The sequence below is a fragment of the Prionailurus viverrinus genome, chromosome C1 (assembly GCF_022837055.1).
Source record: "Prionailurus viverrinus isolate Anna chromosome C1, UM_Priviv_1.0, whole genome shotgun sequence".
Classification (NCBI taxonomy): domain Eukaryota; kingdom Metazoa; phylum Chordata; class Mammalia; order Carnivora; family Felidae; genus Prionailurus; species Prionailurus viverrinus.
Window position 1 is genome coordinate 57,496,271 of NC_062568.1, and position 26,161 is coordinate 57,522,431.

A 26,161-nucleotide genomic window follows, 5' to 3' on the forward strand; every position below is an offset into this window, starting at 1 on the left:
CTCTCTCTACCCCTCCCCCATTCATGCTCTGTCTCTCTCTGTCTCAAAAATAAATAAAATGTTAAAAAAAAAAAATTAAAAAAAAAAAAAGAAATTCATGCAATGGATATTGGCTAAAGACTTTCATGAGAATTGCTTAAAACTTCAAAGTCAAGCTAAATTAAGAAGACAGGTTTAAAAAAAGTGGTTTTACATTAAATTATTTGTGACATTCAAAATAAAGAGATGGGACTTCCAGGGAAGATAGCAGAGTAGCAGGACCCTAAACTCACCTTGTCCCTCAAATACAACTAGGTAACACTTGCATCACTGCAAACAACCCAGATAATGACCCAAAGACTGGCCAAACAAATTCTACAACTGAATATAGAAAAGAGGCCACATCAAAGAGGGTCAGAAGGGTGAGGATTCAGTGGGAACCTAAACCCCATAGATCTGACCACTGGAAGAAGGGAGCCACAGACCCAGAGAGGGGTGAGAAACAGACCCATCACACAGGGGGAGCCTGCAGGGGGAAGAGGAATCCCCACAGCATTTGCCTTTGAAAACCAGAGGAGCTAAATTTCCTGAGTGCTTACAACCAGAGGGACTTAAAGCCTGAAACTTTAAAACTCAGCAGCCTTGGCTCTGGGAGAGCTCAAAGGGTGATAGGAAGCTGAGCCCTTACCCTTAAAGCGATAGCACAGCAAACATCCTTCAGAGATACATCTTGTAAACAGTTTGAAAGTCACCTGGAGCTTATGGGAGGGAGAGTTGGTTACCAACTCAGGAGTTTGGGGAGGAACTTCTCCAGGAACAAAGGAGCTGGCAGGCTCCATTTCCCTCCCCTGCCCCTCATCATAAACATACAACTACGTGTGGGAACCAGCACAACACTGGCATTCACTACCTACCTTGCTTACACCACACCCCGCCCCCTCCAGTCAGGCCTGCCTCAGTCCTTGTGTTGCAGATCCTCTCCCCCAGAAGACCCCTGCAAACCTTGCCAGCAGTGCCTCTCCTGACTTCTCACGGAGGACGTGTGCACCTTGTTAAAACTGCATCCCCTGACTGCTCATCCTTTGTGGAGTGCCCAGCTCTGTCTCTGTGGTAGCTGTGTGTCCCCTGTGGAAGAGGACCAGTGCTACCTAGTTAAAAGTGCATGTCATTCCCACTACTTACAAGAGCAAGAGACTTCCCTAACACACAGAAACAGACACAGAGAGTTAGGCAAAATGAAGAGACAGAGGAATATGTCACAAATGAAAGAACTGGACAAAATCACAGCAAGAGACCTAAGCGAAATGGATATAAGTAATATGCCTGATAGAGAATTTAAAGTAATGACCATAAAGATACTCACTGGACTTGAGAAAAAGGTGGAGGACATCAGTGGGACCCTTAACACAGAGATAAAAAAAAGAACCAATAAGAGAGAAAGAACATAATAAATGAAATCAAAATGCACTTGATGGAATAAATGGCAGGCTGGAAGAAGCAGAGGAACAAATGAATGAACCAGAAGATAGAGTAATGGAAAGTAATCAAGCTGAACAAATGAGAGAAAAAAGAGTTACATAAAACATCAATGGTCTTAGGGAAATCAGTGACTCCATCAAGCATAATAACTTTCACATTATAGGGATCCCAGAAGAAGAAGAGAGAGAATTGGGGGCAGAAAATTTATTTGAAGGAATAATAGTTGGAAACTTCCCTAATCTGGGGAAGGAAACAGATACCCAGAGATCCAGGAGGCACAGAGATCCTAACAAAATCAACCAAAGGAGGTCCACACCATAGTAATCAAAATGGCAAAAAGTAGTGATAAAGAAAAAAAAAATAAAGCAGTAAGAGAAAAGAAGATAGTTACCTATGAGGGAAATCTCATAAGGCTTTCAGTGGATAGACCAGAAGGAAGTGGAATATATTGAATATATTCAAAGTGCTGAATGGGGAAAACGTGCAACCAAGAACACTATCCAGTAAGGCTATCATTCAGAATAGAATGAGATGAAGAGCTTCTCAGACAAACAAAAACTAAAGGAGTTCATGACCACAAAACTAGCCCTACAAGAAATATTAAAGGGGACTTTTTGAGTGGAAAAGAAAGAACATACGTGAGAGTATGAAAAGTAGGAAACATAAAAGTAGTAGGACTAAATATTTCTGTAAAAAATCAGTCAAAGGATTCACAAAATAAAAGGATGTAATATATGACACCATATACCTAAAACACGGTGAGGAGAGGAATAAAGAATGGGTTCAACTTTAAGTGACCATCAACTTAATATAGACTGCTATATGCAGAAGATGTTATATACAAACCTAATGGTAACCACAAATCAAAAACCACTAATAGATACACAAAGAATAAAGAAAAAGGAACCTAGGTATATCACTAAAGAAAGCCAACAAATTATTAGAGAGAGCAAGAGAAGGATTAGAGAAAAACTACAAAAAAACCCCCCATAAAACAAGTAGCAAAATGGTGATATATACAAATCTATCAATAATTACATTGAGCGTGAATGAACACTCCAATAAACACATAGGGTGACAGAGTGGATAAAAAAACCAAACCCATCTACATGCTGCCTACAAGAGACTCATTTCAGACCTAAAGACACTTGCAGATAGAAAGTGAGGGGATGGAGAAACATTTTTAAAAAATGAAAAGGTACATGCAAAAAATAAAAAAAACAGAGTAGTTTTCAAGAAAGAGAGAATAATGACACTTTTTAAAACTATGACTACCTATATTACATTGATAATATTAAATAAAATTGTAAGGTTAAAAAAAAAAGACCTAAATATGAGACCTGAAACCATAAAAATCCTGAAAGAGAGCACAGGCAGTAATGTCTCTGACATTGGCCATAGCAACATTTTTCTAGATATGTCTCCTAAGGCAAGGGAAATAAACTATTGGGACTACATCAAAATAAAAAGCTTCTGCAAAGAAAGGGAAGCAATTAACAAAACTAAAAGATAATCTACTGAACACAAGATATTTGTAAATGACATATCTGATAAAGGGTTAGTATACAAAATATATAAAGAACTTATACAACTGAACACCCAAAAAACAAACAATCTAATTAAAAATGGGCAGGACATGAACAGATATTTCCCCAAAGATGACATTCAGATGGCCAACAGACACAGGAAAAGATGCTCAACATCACTCATCATCAGGGAATTGCAAACTGAAACTGAAATGAGGTATCACCTCATACCTGTCAGAATGATAAAATCAAAAACATAAGAAACAGCAAGTGTTGGAGAGGATGTGGAGAAAAAGAAACCCTCTTGTACTGTTCGTGGGAATGCAAACTGGTGTAGCCACTGTGGAAAACAGTATGGAGTTTCCTCAAAAAGTTAAAAATAGAACTAAACTATGATCCAGTAATTGCATTACTGGGTATTTGTCCAAAAAATACAAAAACACTAATTCAAAGGGATACATGAACCCCTATGTTTATAGCATCATTATTTACAATAGCCAAATTATGGATGCAGCCCAAGTGTTCACTGATAAACAGATAAAGAAGATGTGGTATATTATATACAATGGAATATTACGGATCAAAGAGTACACTTATGATGAAAACAAAGAAAAGAAAAATTGAAAGATTAGAACTATGAATACACGTATACATTTTACCTAGATTCAACACTTCTTAACATTGTGCTACATTTGCTTTATCTCTCTCTTTTGATAGGTAAGGTGTAGATAGTCTAGATATTTTTCACAGAAACATTTGAAAGTTGCAGACATTGTAAAATTTCACCCTGAAATATTCAAGCATGGGTCTCCTAAGAATAAGTTCATGCTTCAGTGTAACATACCCTTATCACATCTAAGAAAATTAACAGTAATTCTGTAATAAAATATGACATTCAAATTGAGACTTCCCAATTTGTCTTTAAAATTTTTTTAATTGTCTTTAAGATTGTTTCCTAGGCAGGATTCCATCAAAATTCATGTTGTGATTTTAGTTGTTAACTATATTTTGTTTTTGTTTATTTTTTTAATTCCAGTACAGTTAACATACAGTGTTATATTAGTTTCAGGTAGATAATATAGTGATTCAATTCCATATATCACCCAGTGTTCATCACAAGTGCACTCCATAATCTCCATCACCTCTTTCACCCATCCCTTCATTCATCCCCCCTCTGGTAACCATCAGTTTATTCTCTATAGTTATGAGTCTGTTTCTTGGTTTGTCTCTAATCTTTCAATTTTTCTGTAGGTTTGAAAATTTTGAAAATAAAGTTGAGAATTTAAAAAGAGATGCATTCTGAAAACAAAAGATCTTATGCACAGATACAGCATAACATATGAAAATAAGCAATCTCATATTGTTTGAATATTTATCTGAAAATGAAGTCATGGATTACTTTTATAATTTAATGTCAAAAAAAATAGAAAAGAAATAAGGGGTGCCTGGGTGGCTCAGTCCAACTTCAGCTCAGGTCATGATCTCACAGTCTGTGAGTTCGAGCCCTGCATTGGGCTCTGTGCTGACAGCTCAGAGCCTAGAGCCTGCTTTGGATTCTGTGTCTCCCTCTTTCTCTGCCCCTCCCCTGCTCACGCTCTGTCTCTCTCTGCCTCAAAAATAAATAAAAACATTAAAAAAATTTTTAAAAATAAAAAACAAAAGAAATAGTGACAGGGCACTTGGGTGGCTCAGTTGGTTAAGTGTCTGACTTTGGCTCAGGTAATTATCTCACTGCTTGTGAGTTTGAGCCCCACATCAGGCTCTGTGCTGACAGCTCAGAGCCTGGAGCCTGCCTCAGATTCTGTATCTCCCTTTCTCTCTGCTCCTCACCTGCTCATGCTATTTCATTCCTTCAAAAAAAAAAATTAAAAATTAAAAAAAAAAAGCAATAAAATGAGCAACTACAAAGAGTTTGGTTATGGCAAATAGGGTCTTTGAATGGTTTATAATTCACGAATGATATAGATGTTCAGTCAAAGGATGAGGCTAAGTAAAATCTTCCCAATGCTTGGCATCAATTTTTTTCTCCCTTGCTAAAACACCTTATAATATTAAGGAAGTTTCAAAACTCTCTACATATGCTTTATTCTAAGAGTAAAATACGGCAAATGTGTCTGATTTCTTTATATGATTCCATGGCTTAGCATTTCGGTTAAATTATATTAAAAGGCAAGCACTTTAGCATTTTATGCTAAAACTCTAATTGAGGCTTCTACCCATGATGGAGCTAACAGAGATCAGATTTTTCTCCCTCCTAAACAACCATAAAACTGTACAAAATATATGAAACAAGAGTTTTCAGTAATTTGACAATAGGTATTATGGGATAGTGATCTGGAGAAGAGAAACAAGATGGGTCCTATTACTACCTCAGTTTACGGGTGTGGGCTATTTCCAGGTACCAGCACAGGCAGGAAGGAACCAGATACCAGTGATTGGAGTGGAAAAAAGACAGTTTGGAGTTCAGAGAGGCCAATGTTATATTTTCAAGAGAGCTCCAGCAATCTACAGAGGTGTCTCTTTGAGTCTTTGGCTGGAATTCATCTGCATATGAGTATGAAGAAACTATTTGAGGCTAGAGAAAGAATTGCTGGAATGAGCAGGTAGAACAATTACTGAATAACACACAGGGCTGAACAGAGCTCATGTGTTCTCCAGCCAGATTAGAAGTTCCTCTTAATACACAGAGCATTGGGAAGAGTCCTCATAAAGGCATTGCCTTAGTACTGTCCCTACAATATAAAGGCTACCCTGCGGGGCGCCTGGGTGGCGCAGTCGGTTAAGCGTCCGACTTCAGCCAGGTCACGATCTCGCGGTCCGGGAGTTCGAGCCCTGCGTCAGGCTCTGGGCTGATGGCTCGGAGCCTGGAGCCTGTTTCCAATTCTGTGTCTCCCTCTCTCTCTGCCCCTCCCCCGTTCATGCTCTGTCTCTCTCTGTCCCAAAAATAAAAAAAATAAATAAATAATAAATAAATAAATAAATAAATAAATAAAATAAAGGCTACCCTGGACCCTCCCAACAAAGCTTAAAAGATAAGACTCAAAAAGAGAAACCTGCTTCCAAGAAACCCAACTATGTCCCAGATCAAAGCCCAAAAATATTTAAAGGAAAACTACAAAAGTTTGTGCCAAAGAATATAAAATTTTTAATGTCTATGATTTAGTAAAAAAAAATTACTAGGCATGCAAAGATGCAGAAAAATATGACCCATATAATGGAGAAAACTTAGGCAACAGAAACCGACCTAGAATTGACAAAAACGATAGCATAGCAGACAAGCACGTTAAAATAGCTATTATAAATATGTCATATGCTTAAAAGTAATATATGAATAGATGAGAGAAATAACTGATATAAAATATTTAAAACTTCTAGAGATGATAAAATATCTGAAATTTTATACACACACATATATGGAGAAAGAGGGAGAGAGGGAGGGAGGAAGGATGGGATTAACAGTAGAGTATAACTATAAGAAAAGATCATGAACTCGAAGAGAGACCAATAGAAATTTCTAAAATGTAATATATACAGAAAATAAACAAGGAACATCAGTGACCTTTGGAACAACATTGGGTCGTCTAACATACATGTAACTTGGAGGCCAGAAGAAGAGAGGGAGAGAAGAGGTTAAAAAAAACAATTATTTGAAGACTTAATAACATTTTCAAATCTGGTTTAAACTATAAACTCATAGACCCAAGAATCTCAATGAGCAGAAGCAATATGAAGAAAACCACATCAAGTCATATTGTAATCAAGTTGCCAAAAATAATAATACGAAAGAAAAAAAAATTAAATAATGAGAAAAAAACATATACAGATGGACAAAAATAACAGCAGACATCTTGTCTGAAACTATGCAAAGTATTGGACAATGGGACAGCTTTCAAAGTACAAATCTAAGAGTAAAATACGGCAAATGTGTCTGATTTCTTTATATGATTCCATGGCTTAGCATTTCGGTTAAATTATATTAAAAGGCAAGCACTTTAGCATTTTATGGGAATAAACCCATCGTAAGTTGAAATAAATTGGAAATGTATTTAATACACCTAACTTACCAAACATCATAGCTTAGCCTAGCCTACCTTAAACATGCTCAGACCACTTACATTAACCTACAGTAGGGCAAAATCATCTAACCCAAAATGTATTTTATAATGAAGTATTGAATAATTCATGTAATTTATTGAATACTATACTGAAAATGAAAAATGTAATGGTTGTAAGTGTATTGGTTGTTTATCCTCATAATTGCGTGGCTGGCTGGGAATTGCAGAATGCTGCAACTACCCAGCACATGAGAGAGTAATCATACAACATATCAATAGGTAAGGAAGAAATCAAAATTCAAAATTCAAAGTATGGTTTCTACTGAATGCATATCATTTTCACACAATTATACAGTCGAAAAATTGTATGCTGAACCATTAAAAGTCAGGGACTGTCTGCACCAAAAAAACCTCGCAACCTACAAATTCCTAGCTCATACATTCTTTAAAAATGAAGATAGGGGCGCCCCGGTGGCTCAGTCGGTTGAGCCCCCAACCAGCTCAGGTCATGATCTCATGGTTTGTGAGTTCAAGCCCCACTTTGGGCTCTGCACTGACAGCTCAGAGCCTGGAGCCTGCTTCAGATTCTGTGTCTCCCTCTGTCTCTGCCCCACCCCCTCTCATGTTCTCTCTCTCTCTCTCAAAAATAAACATTAAAAAGGTTTTTTTAATGAAGATACTAAGACTTTTTCAGATAAAAGCTGAGAGTATTCACTGCTCACAGAACTACATTATACAAAAGAAACCATAAGAAGTTTTTCAGGTAAAAGGAAAATAGTATCAGGTGGAAATTGGGTTCTACACAAAGCTATAAAGAACACCAGAAATGTGTTCCAAAAAAGATATTTTCCCATTAAAAAAAATTTTTTTTAAGAGGATTGACCATTTAAAATAAAGATAGTAACAATGTATTATAGGGCTTATAATATACATGGAAGTAAAATGCATGACAATAAGAAGGGGGAAATTAAAATATATTGTTATAAAGTTCTTACAATATACATGAAGATGTATAATATTGACTAAAGGTAGACTGTGATACCACAACTGGGGTAAAATTGCTTTTTTCTACATAGAATTATCAGTAAACGTTTATGTACAACTTTTGCATGTGATGTTTCAGGCTTCAGTGCCTTTGCACATGTTTCCTATGCCAAAAATGCCATCTCTACTTGTTTACTTGATGCATTCCTGAGCTTCCCTCTTCCTTCAAGTTTCTAAAACTCCAATGACTATTCTTCTCAAAATCTTTCCTTTATCCCATTCCTTCTACTTCTACTCTCAGTCACTTAATCCTCCCTATTCCCTGAGAACTTCATAGATTCTTCTACTAGCACAGATTTCATTTTATTATAAATTGTACTATACACATTATACCTGTTAGTTTTCAAGGGTAAAGACATATCTTTCTTATCTATCTCTAAATATTCCCAATAACTAGCATGGTGCCCAGTTGTGTAGAAAGCATCCCTTAAAGCAGTCCTTGCAGAGTTTTGTACCCAAACTTTTATTCCTGTTTCTGCCTTGGGCAGAATAAGTCACTTCCAGAATCTTCTCTCACCTCTCACTTCGTGAATGTAGTAAGAGAGATGAGTAGCTAGGTAAGCATCTGTATAGGGGCAAGGATATTTTTACTATTTTTTCAATCTTCAAGACTATACACTACTTATTTTAATATTTTTAACTTTCTTACATTATAATGCACAAGTTAAACTTACTTCTGCCATTAACTCTAATGGAGCATGAGTATCCTTATTAGGGTGACTGTCTTCATCATTGTCATCATCACTGGTATCATCTTCACCATCATCATCTGTCGATTCAGATAACTTATCATCAATACCCTGAAGGCAACGTTTGTTATTTTTCTCCTGCTCTTGAAGGACTGCATCTTTGCCCACTTGACCTAAAATAGAATATGCATATTTTTTTAATTTAAATTAAAATTTTTATTTTAGAGAGAGAGACAGAGAGAGAGAACATGCAAGCCAGGGAGAGGGGCAAAGGGAGAGAAAGGGAGAGACAGAGACAGAGAGAGACACAGAGAGAGAGACAAAGAGAGAATCTTAAGCAGGCTCTATGCTCAGCACAGAGTCCACTACAAGTCTAGATCCCGTGACCCTGGGATCATGACCCGAGCCAAAATCAAGAGTCAGACACTCTACCCAGGCACCCCAGAATATGTATAATTTAATCAATACTGAAAAGTTCAAAAATTAAAAATGGTTATTCCTAAATTAAGATGTATATATACTATATGGCTCCCTGTTCTGGGGTTTATTTTTTTCATGACTAAACAGCACTGCAATGAACTTACCTGATTTAAAAAAAAAAAAAAAAAAGTAATACAACTACCAAGAGGGAAAAAAACAAACCCAAAACACTAATCTTAGTGTTGTTTGGCGCTTAAAATTTTAATAGTAAATGGAAAACAGTTTTGTTTATATAAAATATGATTTCAAGAAAAAAAAAAGAAATGAATACTATTCTATCTCCAGAAATATATTTCCTAAATTGTTCTTATAGGAAGGTAAATATGAAATAAAGAGCCTGGAGAGTAAAAGTAAGACTGGAGAGGCTGAAAAGAAAATAGTTCTTCTCAGGCAGGTCATGTCACCGCTTGGATACTTGAGAACAAAGTTCTTTCTCTCTCAACACACACACACACACACACACACACACACACACACACACACGCAAATTAGAAAAGAGACATGTGGGGGTGCCTGGGTGGCTCAGTTGTTAAGCAGCCGACTTCGGCTCAGGTCATGATCTCACGGTCCGTGATTTTGAGCCCTGCGTCGGGCTCTGTGCTGACAGCTCAGAGCCTGGAGCCCGTTTCAGATTCTGTGTCTCCCTCTCTCTCTGCCCCTCCCCTGTTCATGCTCTGTCTCTCTCTGTCTCAAAAATAAATAAACGTTAAAAAAAAAATTTTTTTTTTTAAAGAAAAGAGACATGTGAAGTATTCTAGCTATAACCAGAAGTTACATAACATTAGTAATGATTTTTCTAATGTCAAAACACAATAGTTATGGTGAAATGCAGATGACTGAAAAATAAAAATAAGCACTAATAACTACCCATTCAGTGCCCAGCACTATGTAGAGTCCCAGGAACACAAAAATGACAGTTCTTGACCTCAGGGTACTCATTCACACTCTAATTGGGGAGTCAGAAACATAATGGATAGTGATAAAGCAGTATGGAAGTCCGGTGATAAAAACGTGTGGAATAAACAAAAGAACAAAGGAAGGCCCCATGCCAACCTGGAGAGTGGTCAGGAGTTGCCCAGTCTGAGTGGATCAGTTTTTCTAAGGAGAGGAAACAGCATGAACCAACACAGAAACAAGAACGTGCCTCAAAGCAATTTGACACTTCTTAGGAGTCAAGGTTGAGACTAAAATGGTGACAGATGTGGCTGGAGGGGTAGGTAGATAATGGAATCTTATGGGCCAGGAGCCTTGGAATTAGGACTATACCCTAAAAGTAAACCCTACTAATGATGGATTTTAAGTACGAAAACAAGTATGGTCAAATCTGCATTTCTGGAGGAACACTTGGTCAGGACGGTGGAAAGTACAGTTGAGGGGAGACCAAAAAACAAAAAGAGCAAGGAGAGAGGTTAGGGGTCTCTTTTAAAAGTTTAGGTGAGAAATATGACTAATATGAACTGGTAAAAAAGGGATGGAGAGGGGGGAAGTAGATTAGAGAAATATTTAAGAAGTAAAGTCTCTATGACACAATCTACTGGAACATTTTCCAACAGTTCAATTCTTATGTTATCTGCATCTATTTTTGCCATATGAGTATCACCTATACTAATTACTCAGTATTTTTCTTTGAATCTACTTTTTTAACATATAAGTTTTATCAGATCACAAATATTACCATCCATGAAGCTGATGGATATACGAATAAAAATAACATATAATAATCCCAACAAACATTATAAGTCATTACTCTTTTGAACATTAGATATATTAACTCATTTGATCCTCTCAACATCTCAATGAGGTGTGTACTATTTTCACTCTGTTCTTAGATGAAACAGAGAGACCGAGAGGTTAAATAACCCACCCAACTTCATGCCACTAATTAAGTGGTGGATCTGGGAGTCAGTTTGGCTCCAGAATCCATATTCATGACCATGTCTTACCTTTTTCTAACATACATTGAAATATATTATCATTAAACTAATTTTTAAAAAAAGTTACTATGTGTTTCCTAAAATTATCTCTTTGGGAAATACTACTGAGTGAGCTTGTCAACTGCTCTGGCTCTACCAAGGTCTTTCACAGTTTCAACCTGAACTTGTATGAAACCTTGCCTTCTTGTAAGATTTTGAGTGTCTGGAAGTCTTGTGAGATGCTTCTTGGACGGGAGTTTGGCCATTAGCTACTCCAAATCATGTAGAAACACTCGTGTCGGAAATAAAATGAAGAAATCAAGGAGATCTCAAGAGACAATAATGTTAGGAAAACGCAGGCCAAAAAAACAAAAAGCTGATAAAACTCCAGACTCCACAGCAAACACCTGCCTAAACCAAAAAATGCTACCCTGAAAACAGGTACCAGTCCTTCCAAGAGTAGGATGGCTGGGCTCTTCAGGACATCTACCTGCTTCTGTTTCATTAATAGTCTCCATCAGCTCACAGCCACCCTGATCTTCCAGTGGGTACCCGGTCTGTTCAAGACTCATCATGCTGATGTCATCAGGGTAAGGTCATAATAGGGAATTAAAGACTTCATGGGATGTCACAGGAACCGTCTCATTCAATTTACTAACACTGAGCCATTCATTTACATTATAGCACCTACCACAACCTGTCATTGTCTTATTTTTCTGTTTATTATTTATATTTAATAGTTGACTATCTCCCACTAGAATGTGGACTCCATAAAGGCAAGGATGTTTCCTATTTGCCAACTATTGTATCCACAGCTTCTAAAACAGTCATGGTACTCAATAAACCATTGTTGAATGAATGGAAGTTAATGCTTTCATTGGTATTTTAATCCATTCTAAAATGCCTCATCATTACCATTTTATATAATGTATAGCATGGATGCCATCCTCGCATATCAGAATCATCTGAAACATGAATTTCAAAAATTATAGTACAGGTTCCTTTGATTTGCTCCAGACCTACAGAGTTGTCAGAATACCAAAGGTCATGGAAGAGGGCTCAAAGAGAAGCTACATTTACTCACATAAAAGATTATTACCTATGCTTTCTTTTAAGAAGGAAGATGACCATAGCTTAGACTGTAGATTTGTTTCTGTATCTTTATTTTCAATACTCTTTGAAGATGCTCTATTTTCAGTATTCCTTAAAGAGGCTGTATTTTCAATATTTTTTGAAGAGACTTCCTTCCTAAATGTTAAAATAAATAGTGAAAAAATACTTTCCTAGGTCACGGTTCTGTTTAAAGCCTCATATGGGTTCATATCCATATGCACGCATGTGCTTGCTTACACACACACACACACACAATACAAACACAATATATCAATAATAAACTAAATAGCTAAAATGTAATATCTTCTTTGTGGGAAAGCATTAAAAATAATTTTTACTGATAATTATAATTTTATTTCTATCTGGCATCTGTCATTGTGTAATGATTCTTAAAATCTTTTCAGAATTCTTTAACGTAGAGCATACAAGCACTCAATTATATGAATGTCTTTGGCACATCACTGCAACACATTGGAGTAAAACTAGGAACACTAGCCTTGAGTTTTTTTCTAGGTTATCAATCAATTCTTACCACTGCTAAATGCTACACTCAGAGAGAGAGTCCAACACTAAGATCAACCCTTGGTCATAACATAAAGTAGCCTGCCTTTCCATTAAGTAGCTGAAATAAAAGTGGGTTAATTTTCCCTTTCAGCCTTTCAGCCTGAAACTTCATGTCAAGAATAATGCATTAAGACAGAGGATTCTTGTGTGGTGCACTCTGTTTACAAAGATAGGTACTCATGCTGGTGGAAAAGGAATCCCAAGTCTGTTTTCTGAGGTCTTAAGATTCTTTTTAATATGTCTCCTTTACCAAGTGAAAAGAAAATTCAACTTCTGCTTTGCAGGTCAAGATATAAAAAGATGTAAAGTAGTTTCCCCCCAAAGTTATTGACATGTGAATCCAGAACGTGAGTACAGTTAAGTCAGTGATCTTGTACAGTGATTTAGCAAACAGGCTGGACAGCTTGATCATTCCTGATATTAATTCCTGATATTCTTAACACTGAGAGGGAATAGAATCTTGGCTTCCTCAGTATATGCTTCTAAAGCAAAACCCCTGTCTGGTAATGAAAAACGCAAAGTTGATTTACATTTGGTCTGCCTCTGCCCTCCTTGATTTTCTAATTGTGAAAGAAAGCATCCAAGAAGAAACTCTACATATAAAAATTTGAGAAATCATTTAAGTATTTAATTTCTAGCCTGGTGAGATTCCCATTATGCCAAAGGTTGCTACAAGTGATTACTAGAATTTATATGCTCTAATATCTAATCTAAATAAAAGAGCTTTACTGCCTCCCTGCTCTCCACGAATTAGTGTTTCATTGAATCTAAGATACCATGTATTTATTAGAAGACATACTGTTATTTAAAAAGAAAAAGCACTGCCAAGTTTAAGTGTAAGATATAATCAATTTTAAGAGATGTTAAAATGTGAAGAAAATATGTATGCTTTAGAGTCTATGATACATGTTACTTGCATATTCACTAAGTTATATCCTTAAGGAAGGGAATTTATCTGGTATAGTTCTGGGCATTTAAGTAATTGGAAATACCTCTAATAACCTTAGTGACACAACATGGAGGAAGCCAACATACTCAACGGCCTGATATTAAATGGGATATTACTATTGGAAGCAGTGAACATGCCATAAAAATACACATGAGAATTGACAAAAATCATTTTAACAGTAAAATATGAATTCCCTTTCTGCTCACCTTCTGTAGTCTTTCTCATATGTAGTTTCAAAGAATCAAAGGCCCAAAGTCCAATGTCTTTTTCAACTTAATCTTTTGATTTCCATTTGAGAAAGTGACATTATTGGTAATAATGCCTCTAACCACTTAAGAAAAATAGATAACTAGTATACTCTAAAAGATTTGTTTTCTTTAATTCAAATACAGTTACAGTTGAAGAAAAATTCAAATTTTTACTTTATCTAATATCCTTTGGAAATGGAAGGTATTTAATTTAGTTTCTACTTAGGTTAGAGAGTTAGTCAAGTAAGACACTGAAATATTTATGCTGGAAGGTAGATAACCTAGATTTTAGTATGTTAAGAGTTTGGGGCATATTTATGAAATGGTCCCAAATTTCTATTGGAATAATTTTTTCAGTAAGTTTACGTTTTAAACTTTGTTTTAAAATTATTTATAGTTGTCAAACATGGGCCTAAAACCATAATTGATTAAAACTTACTTTTCTGAGATCGTCCTAGCTACATTTAGAGAGACTTGTGTTGGCGAGGTACAAAGTTTGCTTGCCAATCTTGGTCTGCGTCCAAAGAGGCATTTACTTAAAGTATAAAAATAGAAATAAGAAAATAACTCGTCATTCATTTTAGGAGGGATAAAACATGCGAATATGGAAAACCTATAGACACAATTTTTTAACCTCAGAGAATTGAATGCTATGCTATGGATTTATTTCAGCCATTTCCCCTCACATCTTTTTTTTTTTTTTTTTTTAGAGAGAGAGAGAGAGAGAGAGAGAGAGAGCGAGCAGGGGAGGGGCAGAGAAAGAGGGAGAGAGAATTTTAAGCAGGCTCTACACTCGGCATGGAGCCTGACACGGGGCTCAATCCTACCACCCTGGGATCATGGCCTGAACAGAAATCAAGAGTTAGATGCTCAACTGATTGAGCCACCCAGGTGCCACCCCTCCCCCACATCTTTAATCTTGACTCAAAGCCCAACAGATCAAAGGTTCAAGATCTATAAAATTTCGTCTAGCATTAAAGATATATTTTATTTTTATTGCTGAAAATGGCTAATTAAGTTCAATTTGTTGAGTAGACAAAATCTTTCACACACGGGATCCATGGGGAAAAGAGGAAATAATAAATATGGGCTTTGCGTGCAGAGAAGTTTGAAACTCCTGGAAAGACATCTATATGGAGAAAATTCATCAACTTTGCAGGTCACACTGTTCCTCAAGCAGAGGTCCACTATGATTTTCCTTTTTCCTACTTGATCATATTTTTCCAGGACTGGTGGCCCTGTCTACCTTAAACTCTGGGTAAGGTACATAGGTAACAAAGCCACACACCTGTGAATCTCACTGGCTACACTAACCATTTTCCTCCTCCTCCCTCACTCCAAACAACAATCAAACCAAACCTAAACTCTCCTCTGCACGTGAAAAAGGGATCATTTTGTCCTTGCAAAAATTAGTTTGACACGCAGATACAATTATTCATGAGATCAAGAGAACAAGTAATCACTCTGCTTTTCTATTTTTGGCCCAGGCCGCATTTGATTTATCCCTGGGGTTTAACTCAGGATGTGAATTGCCCCTTGCTCCAGTTCCAATGCTGCTGACTTATCACAGTCTATGAACATCAGTATTCACAGGTACAATAGTAATTTTATTTTCATTAATGACCTACTATTATTATTGAAGTTATATCATATTTCCCTCAAAGACTTAAAGTTTTCTTACATTTTAAAATTTAAATATGTTTCAACCATGTAACAGGATATAGATACTGACATGTAGATACTAAATATAGATATTTACATGTAGATTAATACATTTACATGCAGACTGATATATGTAATGGGGCATTTATTTTTTCTGGTTGTCTATAACACTTAATCTGAAATAAACATAGATTCTCTGTCTTTGATGTGTTATACATTCTTTCTCTTAAAAATTATTTTTTATTGTTTATTTTCAGAGAGTGAGAGAGAGTGGGAGAGGGTCAGTGAGAGAGGGGGAGAGAGAAAATCTCTGCGCTGATAGCAGGCTACTGACGTGGACTTGAAGTCACAAACCATGAGATCATGACCTGAGCCAAAATCAAGAGTCAGACACTTAACTGAATGAGCCACCCAGGGACCCCCATTCTTTCTTTTTAAGATAAACACATGTATTTAATATATAATTTGCAACAAAAGCCAAAGTGAACTGTAATTTTCATTTTTAGCTTTGACAATATAAAAATTAAAATATATATTTCATAAGGTAAAAAATTTTCCAGCCAATTATACTAAAAATAAACCAAATAATATCAGTTTGGCACCACTCTACCGATCTGTTAATAATTGATATCTATGAATCTGTTTTACGATCAACATTCAAAGTGTCATTTTTCATGGAATAAAAAATAGGATTTTTTTTCAGGAGGTAGGAGATGATCATAATAGGAAGGGCTTTGAAGAATTATCAGAATCAGTGCCTTGAACAAAGCAAGTACTGAATATTTAGCTACTATACTGAAATTGAACCATGATTCTTTTTAACACCAGTCCCTTCAACTAATTAGGGCGATTAGTTTCCCTTATTTAGTAGTAATGATTCATCTCATGGTAAATAAAGAATCTTTAAAGTAAATATTAATTTAAAGGGATATTCTGAAAGAAATAAGCAAGTACCAAGAAGAAATAGGAATGAGCAATGAAAGTTGTATAAGTAAAATACCGATTACTTGGTATTTAAGCATTTAAAAAGTGGAAGTGAATATTATTTATACCTCTAGACTTTTATCAAAAATCATTTTTCATTTTAAATGCCCTTTTATCTAAAGTAACAACTGCTTTGACTGAAGCAAAAATTAAAGTGCTAATCCATGCATTTCTGGCCTTTCAAATTTAATTGGGTGACAAATGATTGCATTATCTAGTTCTAATTGCTTAAAAGGCATGTGATAGATCAGCTGCACAACCGGAGACATCTTACTCTGACATTGCTTCATTTGGTTCAAGCATCACTTTTGCTGAAAGAAAAGAAAAGAAAAACACAACTCAGTATTTTATCTGTAGTAATGTTCCTAACAGGAATTCCTGATTGGTAAATATACTTAAGCAGTTTTTGAATGACAGGCAATATACTAAAGGATTTAATTGCTAAGACTTCAATCACATTCAATCGCTCCAGTAGACTATCTTCTTAATATTTAGGACAAAATGGTGATGAAACATATTTTTTTTTTAAGTAATAAATCATTTACCCTTTGGATCAAACACTAGCACTCTGCCATTCTGTCTATATTTTGGTACCTAAAATAGAAGCAGAAATTAAAACTAGCATTATCATCATTATTTTCATTTGAGGTATTTGAAATAATTTATATAGACTTTATATAAACATTTCTATTATCTATGCTAAAATGTAATTTTACACTGAAGTCAATTATTCAAAAACTATATAAACTGATGGTAAAAGAGATCTAATATCCTAAAAAATAGTTTATATATGATCTTATCTTTACAGCATCTGTCTTGATAATTCCTGCAAAAAAAAAAAACCCAAAATATTAAAACTTCCTAAGTCTTTAAACACTATACAAATTTAGATTATAAATAAAACAATGCAGAATTATGTCAGAAGGGTATTAAATACTGTGTGTGTGTGTGTGTGTGTGTGTGTGTGTGTGAATTCATTTAGCAGTGTTACTTCCATCTTAACTGAAAAACCTCTTTCTTTTGGATTATGAAATTGGGTTAAAAAAAAGTCTAGAGAAATTAACCCTTCCCCTTCTCCCCATTTCATCTTGGAGTTTATGTAAAAAGAGCTACAGGAATAATATTGCACGTTAGAAAACTGATGTATTAAATAAATCTCTAATTCTGTTACTGTTTTGGTTTTACATAACTTGGACTCTAGATCCAGATCCAAATACAATCAAGAGCAGGTTAAGGACTCCCTTTTCCTACTGAGCTGACCCTAAAAATCATAAATTCAGCTTGGCTCATGTTTACAACACCACTTTTCTCCCCTACTTTAACAAAATAAAACAATATATAAACCAAACTATCTGCCACATTCCAATTCATCTGTGTTATGAAAAACACCTTCATAGAGTGTATTTAAGCCAGAATAAGAAATTTTTCCATGGTATTTGAAGATAAGAGTATTTTAAATAAAATATTATTTCAACAAATACATTTAGAAATTAACCTTTGATTTTATCCAAAAAGATACATTTTAAAATACAATTCTTACCTTTTAAGTTCCCCTATGTATTTATTAGTACTTAGGTTTTCTCTGTTAATGTTTAGCTTTCTTAGGTTACCCTAAATAAATTTTCCTATAACTTAGCCCTTTACATATTTGAATAAATTTAATTTTGACTGTAAAGAGAAAAACCAACTTTTAAGGGTTTTTGTTTTTGCTTTAAGTATGAGAGAGGGGACACATAAATTTTTCATAAATAACAATTCACTTGCCCTCTCCTTCCCCAACACTTGTTGTCCCTACATCCCAAGCAAGACTTGAAAAAATTGGTAGTAGTAGTATCCACTAAGGATTTCTGGAATACAAAATTCAGGGCCAAAACTGTGGACAACAAAAGAGAACTGCTATTTTATATTGAGTTTTTCTCTTTATAAATCTGTCCGCCTCAAAATAATTTTCACTCTGTGCTGATTTGCACTCTGGAATAAAGCATTAGTACATAAACTTTTGCCTCAGGCTTTGTTTTCTGGGGAATTCTGATCAAGTCACACATTGTATATATATTATCCACCTGATTATCCCTCTGAGAAACTTAAAGACAGCTAAAGTCTATCAGAAAAGCAAGGCATCTTTTTGGGAAAAAGAGTTGTAGAAGACCAAACTCTAGCATAAATGCCCTACTTCTCTAGGGCAATAGAGTTCAAAAGCTGAAACAATGCAATAAGGAACCAAGTAAGGCCTTCGCAAAAGAAATCCAAGATGTTCTGTCCAGAGAAGTACTTTCTATTGATTTCCACAATCCTGTGGAAACCCATATACCTGGATAGACATCTTCTTTACATTTACAGCCTTTCTCTCCAGATTGCTACATTCTACTCTTTACCTGAATGAAACATCAGTGCATACAATTCTCCCCTTTTCACCTGGTAAAAGAAAAACTTAGGATGCGCAGATCCCAGCCCTTGATGGAAACCCAGGCTCTGCTAGGTCTGGATTTATCATTATCTAGGAAATGTCCATTTAATTTCCTTTCATAAAATTGAACTCTATGGGGTGGAGGGCAGTACAGAGTAATAGTTGAGAGTTGGGGTTCTTTAGTGAAAGAGACTGGATTCACAGCCCAGTTCTACCACTTCTCATGTAAGCTTTCAGTAGGTTACTTAATTTCTTTAGGCCTCGGTTCCTCCATCTGTAAAATAGGAATCACAGTGGTGCCAAATTCATTGGACCATTGTATAGATTTAATAGGATTATTTGGTAAAGTGTTTAGCATAGCACCTGGCACATAGGAGGGATGCTGTACAAACAACTTGATGTTTTATCTAAAGGAAAAACTGCAAAGATGTCCTATGGGGCTGGTTAAGATTGCTTAGGGAAACAAAGAGAAGGTTTTACTGTGATTGAGACAAGCAGACTAGCTCTGAGGACTTTTAATTAATTAATTTTAAAAAAATCACCAAAGCCTCAAAGTAATGATACTTGCTTAGAAAGATCACTGACTCCAGGGAAAAAGAGTCATTGAGAACACAGGTAGAGTTAAAGCAGTGGCTTAAACTGAGCTGAAAGAGGTCCAGCCATTGTAGAAATAGTATGTATTTTTCAAATAATAATTGGTATGCAAAAGGTATCTCTGAAAGGAAATGCTTTCAGAAAAGAAACACAATATGGCTGACTCTGAGGAGGAAAGAGAGATGGTTGCAGGACTGGGGTGGGAGGGAGATTTTTACTTTATGCCCATTTGTATCTCTTGAACTTTGAACAAAATAAACATATATCTATTTTTTAAAAAGCAATTCAAAAAATTTACACCATTTTTACCTCTGTTTATCCACCTCTTACAGGCATGTAAGCTGTATGTCACCCTTGTGCCACTTCAATTCTCTTCTCCACCCAGTGGTCCCTAGTCAAATTGAGGTCATAATATCCGGAAAGAATGGTATATACATGCACACTTTATATATTCATTTCTATTGCATATGGTTAATGTTAACATCACAACATTCAGTTAATTAGCCTTTGAGTCTTTACCAAGTATACCCTCTGGCTTTTGGAACATGGGCAGACTCTTCTGATGTCTTTCAATAGTCCCAGTGGTAAAGAGAACAACACAGTTATGACAGTTCCCAATTTCCATGTCTATTTCATGTCCCAATATTCAATGTCTATTTATAATAAATATTTGCTGAATATCTACTGCGTGTCTTAGCACAAACATGTCTGTGATAAGCTCTGGGAATACAAGAGAAGCTAAGAGAAGCTCAGAATTGTATAGGGGAAACAAGTACTAAGTTTTCTATATATAGGACAGACCAAGATTCAAAGTACTGAATTAAATGCTTCCCGCTAAGGTAATTTTCCATATTGCCCAAACAGGATCAATCAAATCCCTTCTTTTGAGCTCACAGATGGGAAGTTACCCAAGGAGAGTCAGCAGGCAATGGAGACAGAATTGGAAAGACAAAGAAGAGAGAGTCTAGTCAACAGAACTGTACCCGAACAACTTTCCAGTTCCAGAATCCAGTTCTGAGGAATGTCCTCCAGGTTTGCTATATTCCCCCAGGTATCATGATTTCTACCAGCATCCCTAGAATATGGTATTGTACTACCTGCTACGGGAAGCAAGAGTCAGGCTTCACAATGAATGTGACATTTCGTTAGTCAAGTAGGCAGTAAACAGAAGGGGAAGAATAGTCAAGCAGTGTCTTAGAAAATGGAAACAGATGAAGTTGGATATATATGTGGGAGCAAACTTTAAAAGTCATTAATTACCATGTACTAAGGATTTTGGGTTTTAATCAGTAGGCAATGGAAAGCAAACAAAAGCTTTGAAGCATCATCATATGACTAGAACTATCTTAGAAAAGAAATTCTGTGGAGGGTAAACTTGAGAGAGAAGGAGGTGGGGGAAACCATTTAAAAGGCTACTGAGGGGCGCCTGGGTGGCGCAGTCGGTTAAGCGTTCGACTTCAGCCAGGTCACGATCTTGCGGTCCGTGAGTTCGAGCCCCGCGTCAAGCTCTGTGCTGACAGCTCAGAGACTGGAGCCTGTTTCAGATTCTGTGTCTCCCTCTCTCTGACCCTCCTCCATTCATGCTCTGTCTCTCTCTGTCCCAAAAATAAATAAACGTTGAAAAAAAAATTAATTAAAAAAGGCTACTGAAATCATTTAGAGAAGGGGCTGGCAAAGTACAGCCCTTGGGCCAAATATGACTCATTGCCTACTTTTATAAATGAAATTTTATTGGAACAGACATGCTTGTTTGTACAATATCAATGGCAGCTTTCAGGATATATTGGCAAGGTTGAATGGTTTCAACAAAGACTGTATGGCCCACAAAGCCTACAATACATATTATCTGGCCCTTTACAGAAGAAATTTGCCAAATCCTAGTTCAGAGGAAAAAAAGAGGATGTACAAAGCCAAAAGAGAGGTAAAACTGAGGGTCACTAGGCATAGAAGTGAGGGAGAAGAAAAGAAGTTGATGATTCTAGTATGGATAACTAGGATGTGGGTACCAGAGGAGAAACGTTCTGGGGAGGGGGAGTGGGGATAATGAGTTTATTTGGGGAAAATTCTGAGTTGGAGATGTCTGTAGGTCATCTAAAATCAAGTGGCGTTCCATTCTGTTAAAGAGAGTTAGAACTTAAGAGAAAAGATGATGTATGGGATAGCTGTGAAAAAGTGGGAATGGATGGTGTGGCCCATGTAGAATAAGGCTAGGCCAAGGATAGAATCCTGGGAAATACCAACATTTAAGAGGCAGGTGGGGGGTGCCTGGGTGGCTCAGTCAGTTAAGTGTCTAACTTCAGCTCAGATCATGATCTCACTGTTCGTGAGTTCAAGCCCCGCAGAGGGTTTTGTGCTGACAGCTCAGAGCCTGGAGCCAACTTTGGATTCTGTATCTCCCTCTCTCTCCACCTCTCCCCAACTCACACTCTGTCTCGTGCTCTCTCTCTCTCAAAAAAAAAACAAAACATTAAAGTTTTTTTTTAAAAAGAAAGAAAAAATACTGAATGACTAATATAGAAAGATGGGTAGTCAAAAGATGGCTAATCAAAAGATAAATGTACCCAGTTAAGTAAATATATAAAATGTACATGACAAAGTGATTTATAAAGACATAATTATGTGATTAGGTATGTTCGAAACTATTTATTTTGTAAATGAAAATGTATTTTAGGGGTCAGGGTGGGGGTCATCATGGGCTCATTTCTAAAAGAAAGGGCTTAGTTCTTGGCTTTTTAGCTGTATTGGTCTGGACTCTTGGTTGCAAGTTACAGAAACCATGTTCAAGTTAGCTTAGGCAAAAGAAGAAAAGTGTTGGCTCACAGAATCCAAGAGTTGAGTTAAATATCCAAGCTGTGTGGAAGTAGGAATTGTGGATACAGCTATGTTCAAGGAGGGGCATGGGGGGTTTTCCCTTGTTCATTTCAGCTTCTCCCTGCAGGTGAGCTCCCTGTCTCTCATGAATACAGATTTTCTACACATGGTACAACACACGAGTTTTATATGATATGATTGTAGCATTTATGGAAAAACGGACTCTCTCAATAAAAACTCCAGTCAAAGGCTCAGTTGGTTCAGCTAGTTTTTTGGACTAGCTGAAATGGAACTGAAAAACTCAAGCACCTCATAAACTGGTGCCCAAAGAATATTTGTTGAATAGGAAGGAACAAAGCAAAAGAAAAGAAAGTATTAAAGTAGAGCTTTGCGATCCAATATGGTAGCCACTAGACATATGTGGCTGTTGAACACCTGAAATGTGATTGGTTCAATTTAAGATATGTACACCAGGTTATAGACTTAGTGCTAAAAAAAAAAAAAAAACCTTAAAACATCTCATTCCCTTACTCCTCCAGGTAAGTGTTCACTAACCAGCAGCCGATAGGGTGGGCCAAAAAGGTTTTATTTGGGTTCTGTAGGTTTCAAAAAACCTTTTACAAAATGAGTTATCAGCATTCAAAATTCACATTTCACAAGATTCTCATTTTAGGTTTCTCTTGTAATACTGGAATACACACACACACACACACACACACACACACACACACACACGCTTTCCTCCATTCCATTTGCGCAATTATCTTTTCCTTTTGGGCTATTTGTTTTTATAAGCCACCTAGAATTCTAAAATGCAAAGGATAAATTAAGAAATAGATAGCCACATGCTCAGGCCCTGCTACTGTGATGGAGACAGCTGATATTAAGCACCATCCTCCATCCTAGAGGAGACTAGTACGGACACAATGGGATTCAAGGACAATCTTCATTGCATAGCTTCAAATGTATATAAAAATGGTTTTACTGATCATCTATCATTTACATTCATATTTAAAAGTGACTACGTACATATTTTATATCTTTCCTTTACAGCATAATGTAGAGCTCGGAGCCCAGAGTCTGGAGTCGGATTGCTTATGCTCAAATCTCAGCAAATTGTGTGAACCTGAGCCAGTTCCTTAACCTCTCTAGGATTCACTTCCCTCAACTGTAAAATGAGGACTAAGTACTACCTGTCTCATACAGTTATATGAGGATTAATATAAATAGCTTATAATAAATAATAGCACCTATCTCCTACTGTAATTATAACTACTACAACTCCTCCTCCTCCTATTACCATTATTACTACCTACCACCTAGCAAGGACAGTGCTGAAGGTAAACTCGAAGAAAGCCAGTTCTAAGCGCTTTCAATTTGAGACTGGATTGAGCAAAGAAGGAGGAGAAAACATTGAACATTTAGCTCAAATGGTGGTGGTGAGGGGAGGGGGTAGGAAGCTCTGGAATTCTGTAGTGCAGTGGAATCCCTACAAAGGTGTTGGAATTCGCCTCTGTAAAAATCTTTCTTTTCTTGAGAGTAAAAAAAAAAAATTAAGGTGGATTTGGGGATCACTGGATTCGGTTTTAAGAGAATGAAACAAAAGACACTTCCAGTGTCTTTTTCAGATTTATTTAACAAACAAACAAACAAACAAACAAACAAAAAACCAACTTCCAGGAGTCTCTTGGAGATAAGAACAAATTGGTGCAATTCACCTATGCCCTCTGGGAAGTCAAACAACAAATTGATAATTATTCCACGTGCTAATTTAAGTGCCATTGGGGCACAGTGCAGAGTAGTTTTCATAATCAAAGGCCACGCATCTTGATTTTGGAAATCTCAAGTCATTTCATTACCTCATAGAAGGCTGAAGACTGGACCTTAGAAGGGATTCACTGTCCAAGCCCCTCATTTACATAAGATGAAAACAAGGTCTAGGGAGGTTCAACAATTTGTCCAAATTCCAGAAGAATTTTTTATGGCCGGGCAAGTTGTGTCTAGTAATGACTCTTAAGGACAGTCAGTGAATGCTGGCTCCTACTGGCCATTAAGCTGTTTCCCAAATAAAAAGTAAAAAGAAAAAAACAAGTAAAAGAAAAAAAGGTGTTTTTTGTTTTGTTTTTTTTTAAAGGGGGTGAGAGGCGCGAGGATCAAACGGAGTAGCTGGAAGTTCTGCGATGCAACAAGGCCATTTGCATGGTTTTTTTTGGAGGGGAGGGGAGCAGTTGGTGCACGCGAATGGGCAGGTCAGAGAATGGTGGTGTAGACCGCCCGTTAGAACTGCCCAGTTATCATTCACACCCATGTAGACACAAATACTATATCTCTTCCTGAGTGCCGGACTACAGACAAAGGAGGAAGCCAAGTGCGAGGTGCCCCACCAGCCCCGCGGATCCTACCTTTTCGAGCGCCACCTCGGCAGCCGTGGAACCCCAGAGCCCGAACCTGGAGGGGGCAGAGAAGTTGACGTGTTCAGGCGCGGCGCCTGGGGGAGCGGGAGGCCAGGGCTGGTCGAGCTGCACGCGAGGGTGGGAAGAGGGCACTCGTGGTGCCTCTTACCTGCCCGTGGTTCCTTCACACCGCCCTTCCTCGGGGCGGATACAGAAGGCCAGCCCAGCTCGGGGTTCGCGCGGTGTTCTGAGCTGGGAGCTGTACACACGGCGTCGCCATGGAGACGAGACCCCGCGCGGCTGGAGCCCTGGCTGCGGCTCAGGGAAGCGGAAGGAGAGGGGCGAGGGCGGGACGAGGTGGGGGAGCCACTGAGGGCCAGGAAGGAGGCGGGCCGCACCCGGGGAGCTGTGGAGGGAGCGGGCCGGGGAAGGTGGGACAGGACGGGACCCCGCCAGGCCTGCGAGGCTAGGCTGAGGAAGCTGAGCCAGTCCAGGACAGGGTAGAGGGGCAGAGCGAACATAGGGCGGGGCTGAGGGGCAGGGCGGGGGCGGGACGTGGGCGGAGCAGGCTCTGGGAATCACAAAGGAGGCGGGGCGAGAAACCCGGGTTATGGAGAGCCCAGCGGTTGCGTCGCGCTGCGAATAAGATGCATGCAATCTCGAACACACGTCCGGACGTGCACTCGTTACTTTGAGAAGTGAAGAAAGGAGCGAGATTGGAATGTCGTTGTCCATAACTGAACCTATTCTTGGCGGGGAGAGGGAAAAGTGGGGGTGGGGATAAAAGAAGTCTTGAGTTGGGAGAAAGGGTTATCTCCAGATGTGGATGAACAAATGTCGCCTGCAGGATTTGGTCTCCAACCTGAGGTCGCCCAAGAAAATGAGTTTCCTGGGGGTCTTGATTCCCCCGAAATCAGATTCGAGTGATTAGAACAGAGACCCTCTTCTCACACCAGCGGAGGCCACGTCCTGGGATGTGAAATTGAGCTTGGCCAATGGGAGGTTTTACGGCTTAAATAACTGCTTTGGTCACAAAAGGGGGTGGGGGAGCATTTCTATTAGAAAATTCTAATTGTGCCTCAAGCTTGGCTTCCAGGAAGGAATTGGTTGCTTTTCTCCATTTGGGATCGGGAAGTCTCTAGGATCGATTTGTTGCTATGCGACAGGTTTTGAAGGATGACCGTTTTTTTTTGGAATCAAATCTGGATTCGAATTTCACTAAGTAGCCACAATATATGGAGTATAATCCCTATTTAACTTCTGGGGTTAGG

At 37.5% G+C, this 26,161-nt stretch overlaps 1 protein-coding gene across 4 annotated transcripts in view; it reads right to left on the reverse strand.

Moving 5' to 3' along the window:
• The window catches only part of ERICH2 (glutamate rich 2), a 36,983-nt gene extending 11,117 nt beyond the window's left edge, over positions 1 to 25,866 (reverse strand). The window contains exons 1-8 of one of the 4 annotated variants that reach the window (XM_047873172.1): positions 25,753 to 25,866; positions 25,060 to 25,633; positions 24,900 to 24,945; positions 17,231 to 17,279; positions 16,960 to 16,996; positions 14,479 to 14,574; positions 12,265 to 12,413; positions 8,758 to 8,945 (exon numbers count right to left, since the gene is read on the reverse strand). In XM_047873172.1, the coding sequence (XP_047729128.1) occupies positions 8,758 to 8,945; positions 12,265 to 12,413; positions 14,479 to 14,574; positions 16,960 to 16,996; positions 17,231 to 17,279; positions 24,900 to 24,945; positions 25,060 to 25,625 (1,131 nt within the window). In that variant the 5' untranslated portion in view covers positions 25,626 to 25,633; positions 25,753 to 25,866. Of the gene's footprint in view, positions 1 to 8,757; positions 8,946 to 11,655; positions 11,754 to 12,264; positions 12,414 to 14,478; positions 14,575 to 16,959; positions 16,997 to 17,230; positions 17,280 to 24,899; positions 24,946 to 25,059; positions 25,634 to 25,752 lie in introns of those variants that run through there. The other 3 variants (XM_047873174.1, XM_047873173.1, XM_047873175.1) reach the window with 3 other exon arrangements.
• Positions 25,867 to 26,161: the final 295 nt, after the last annotated feature.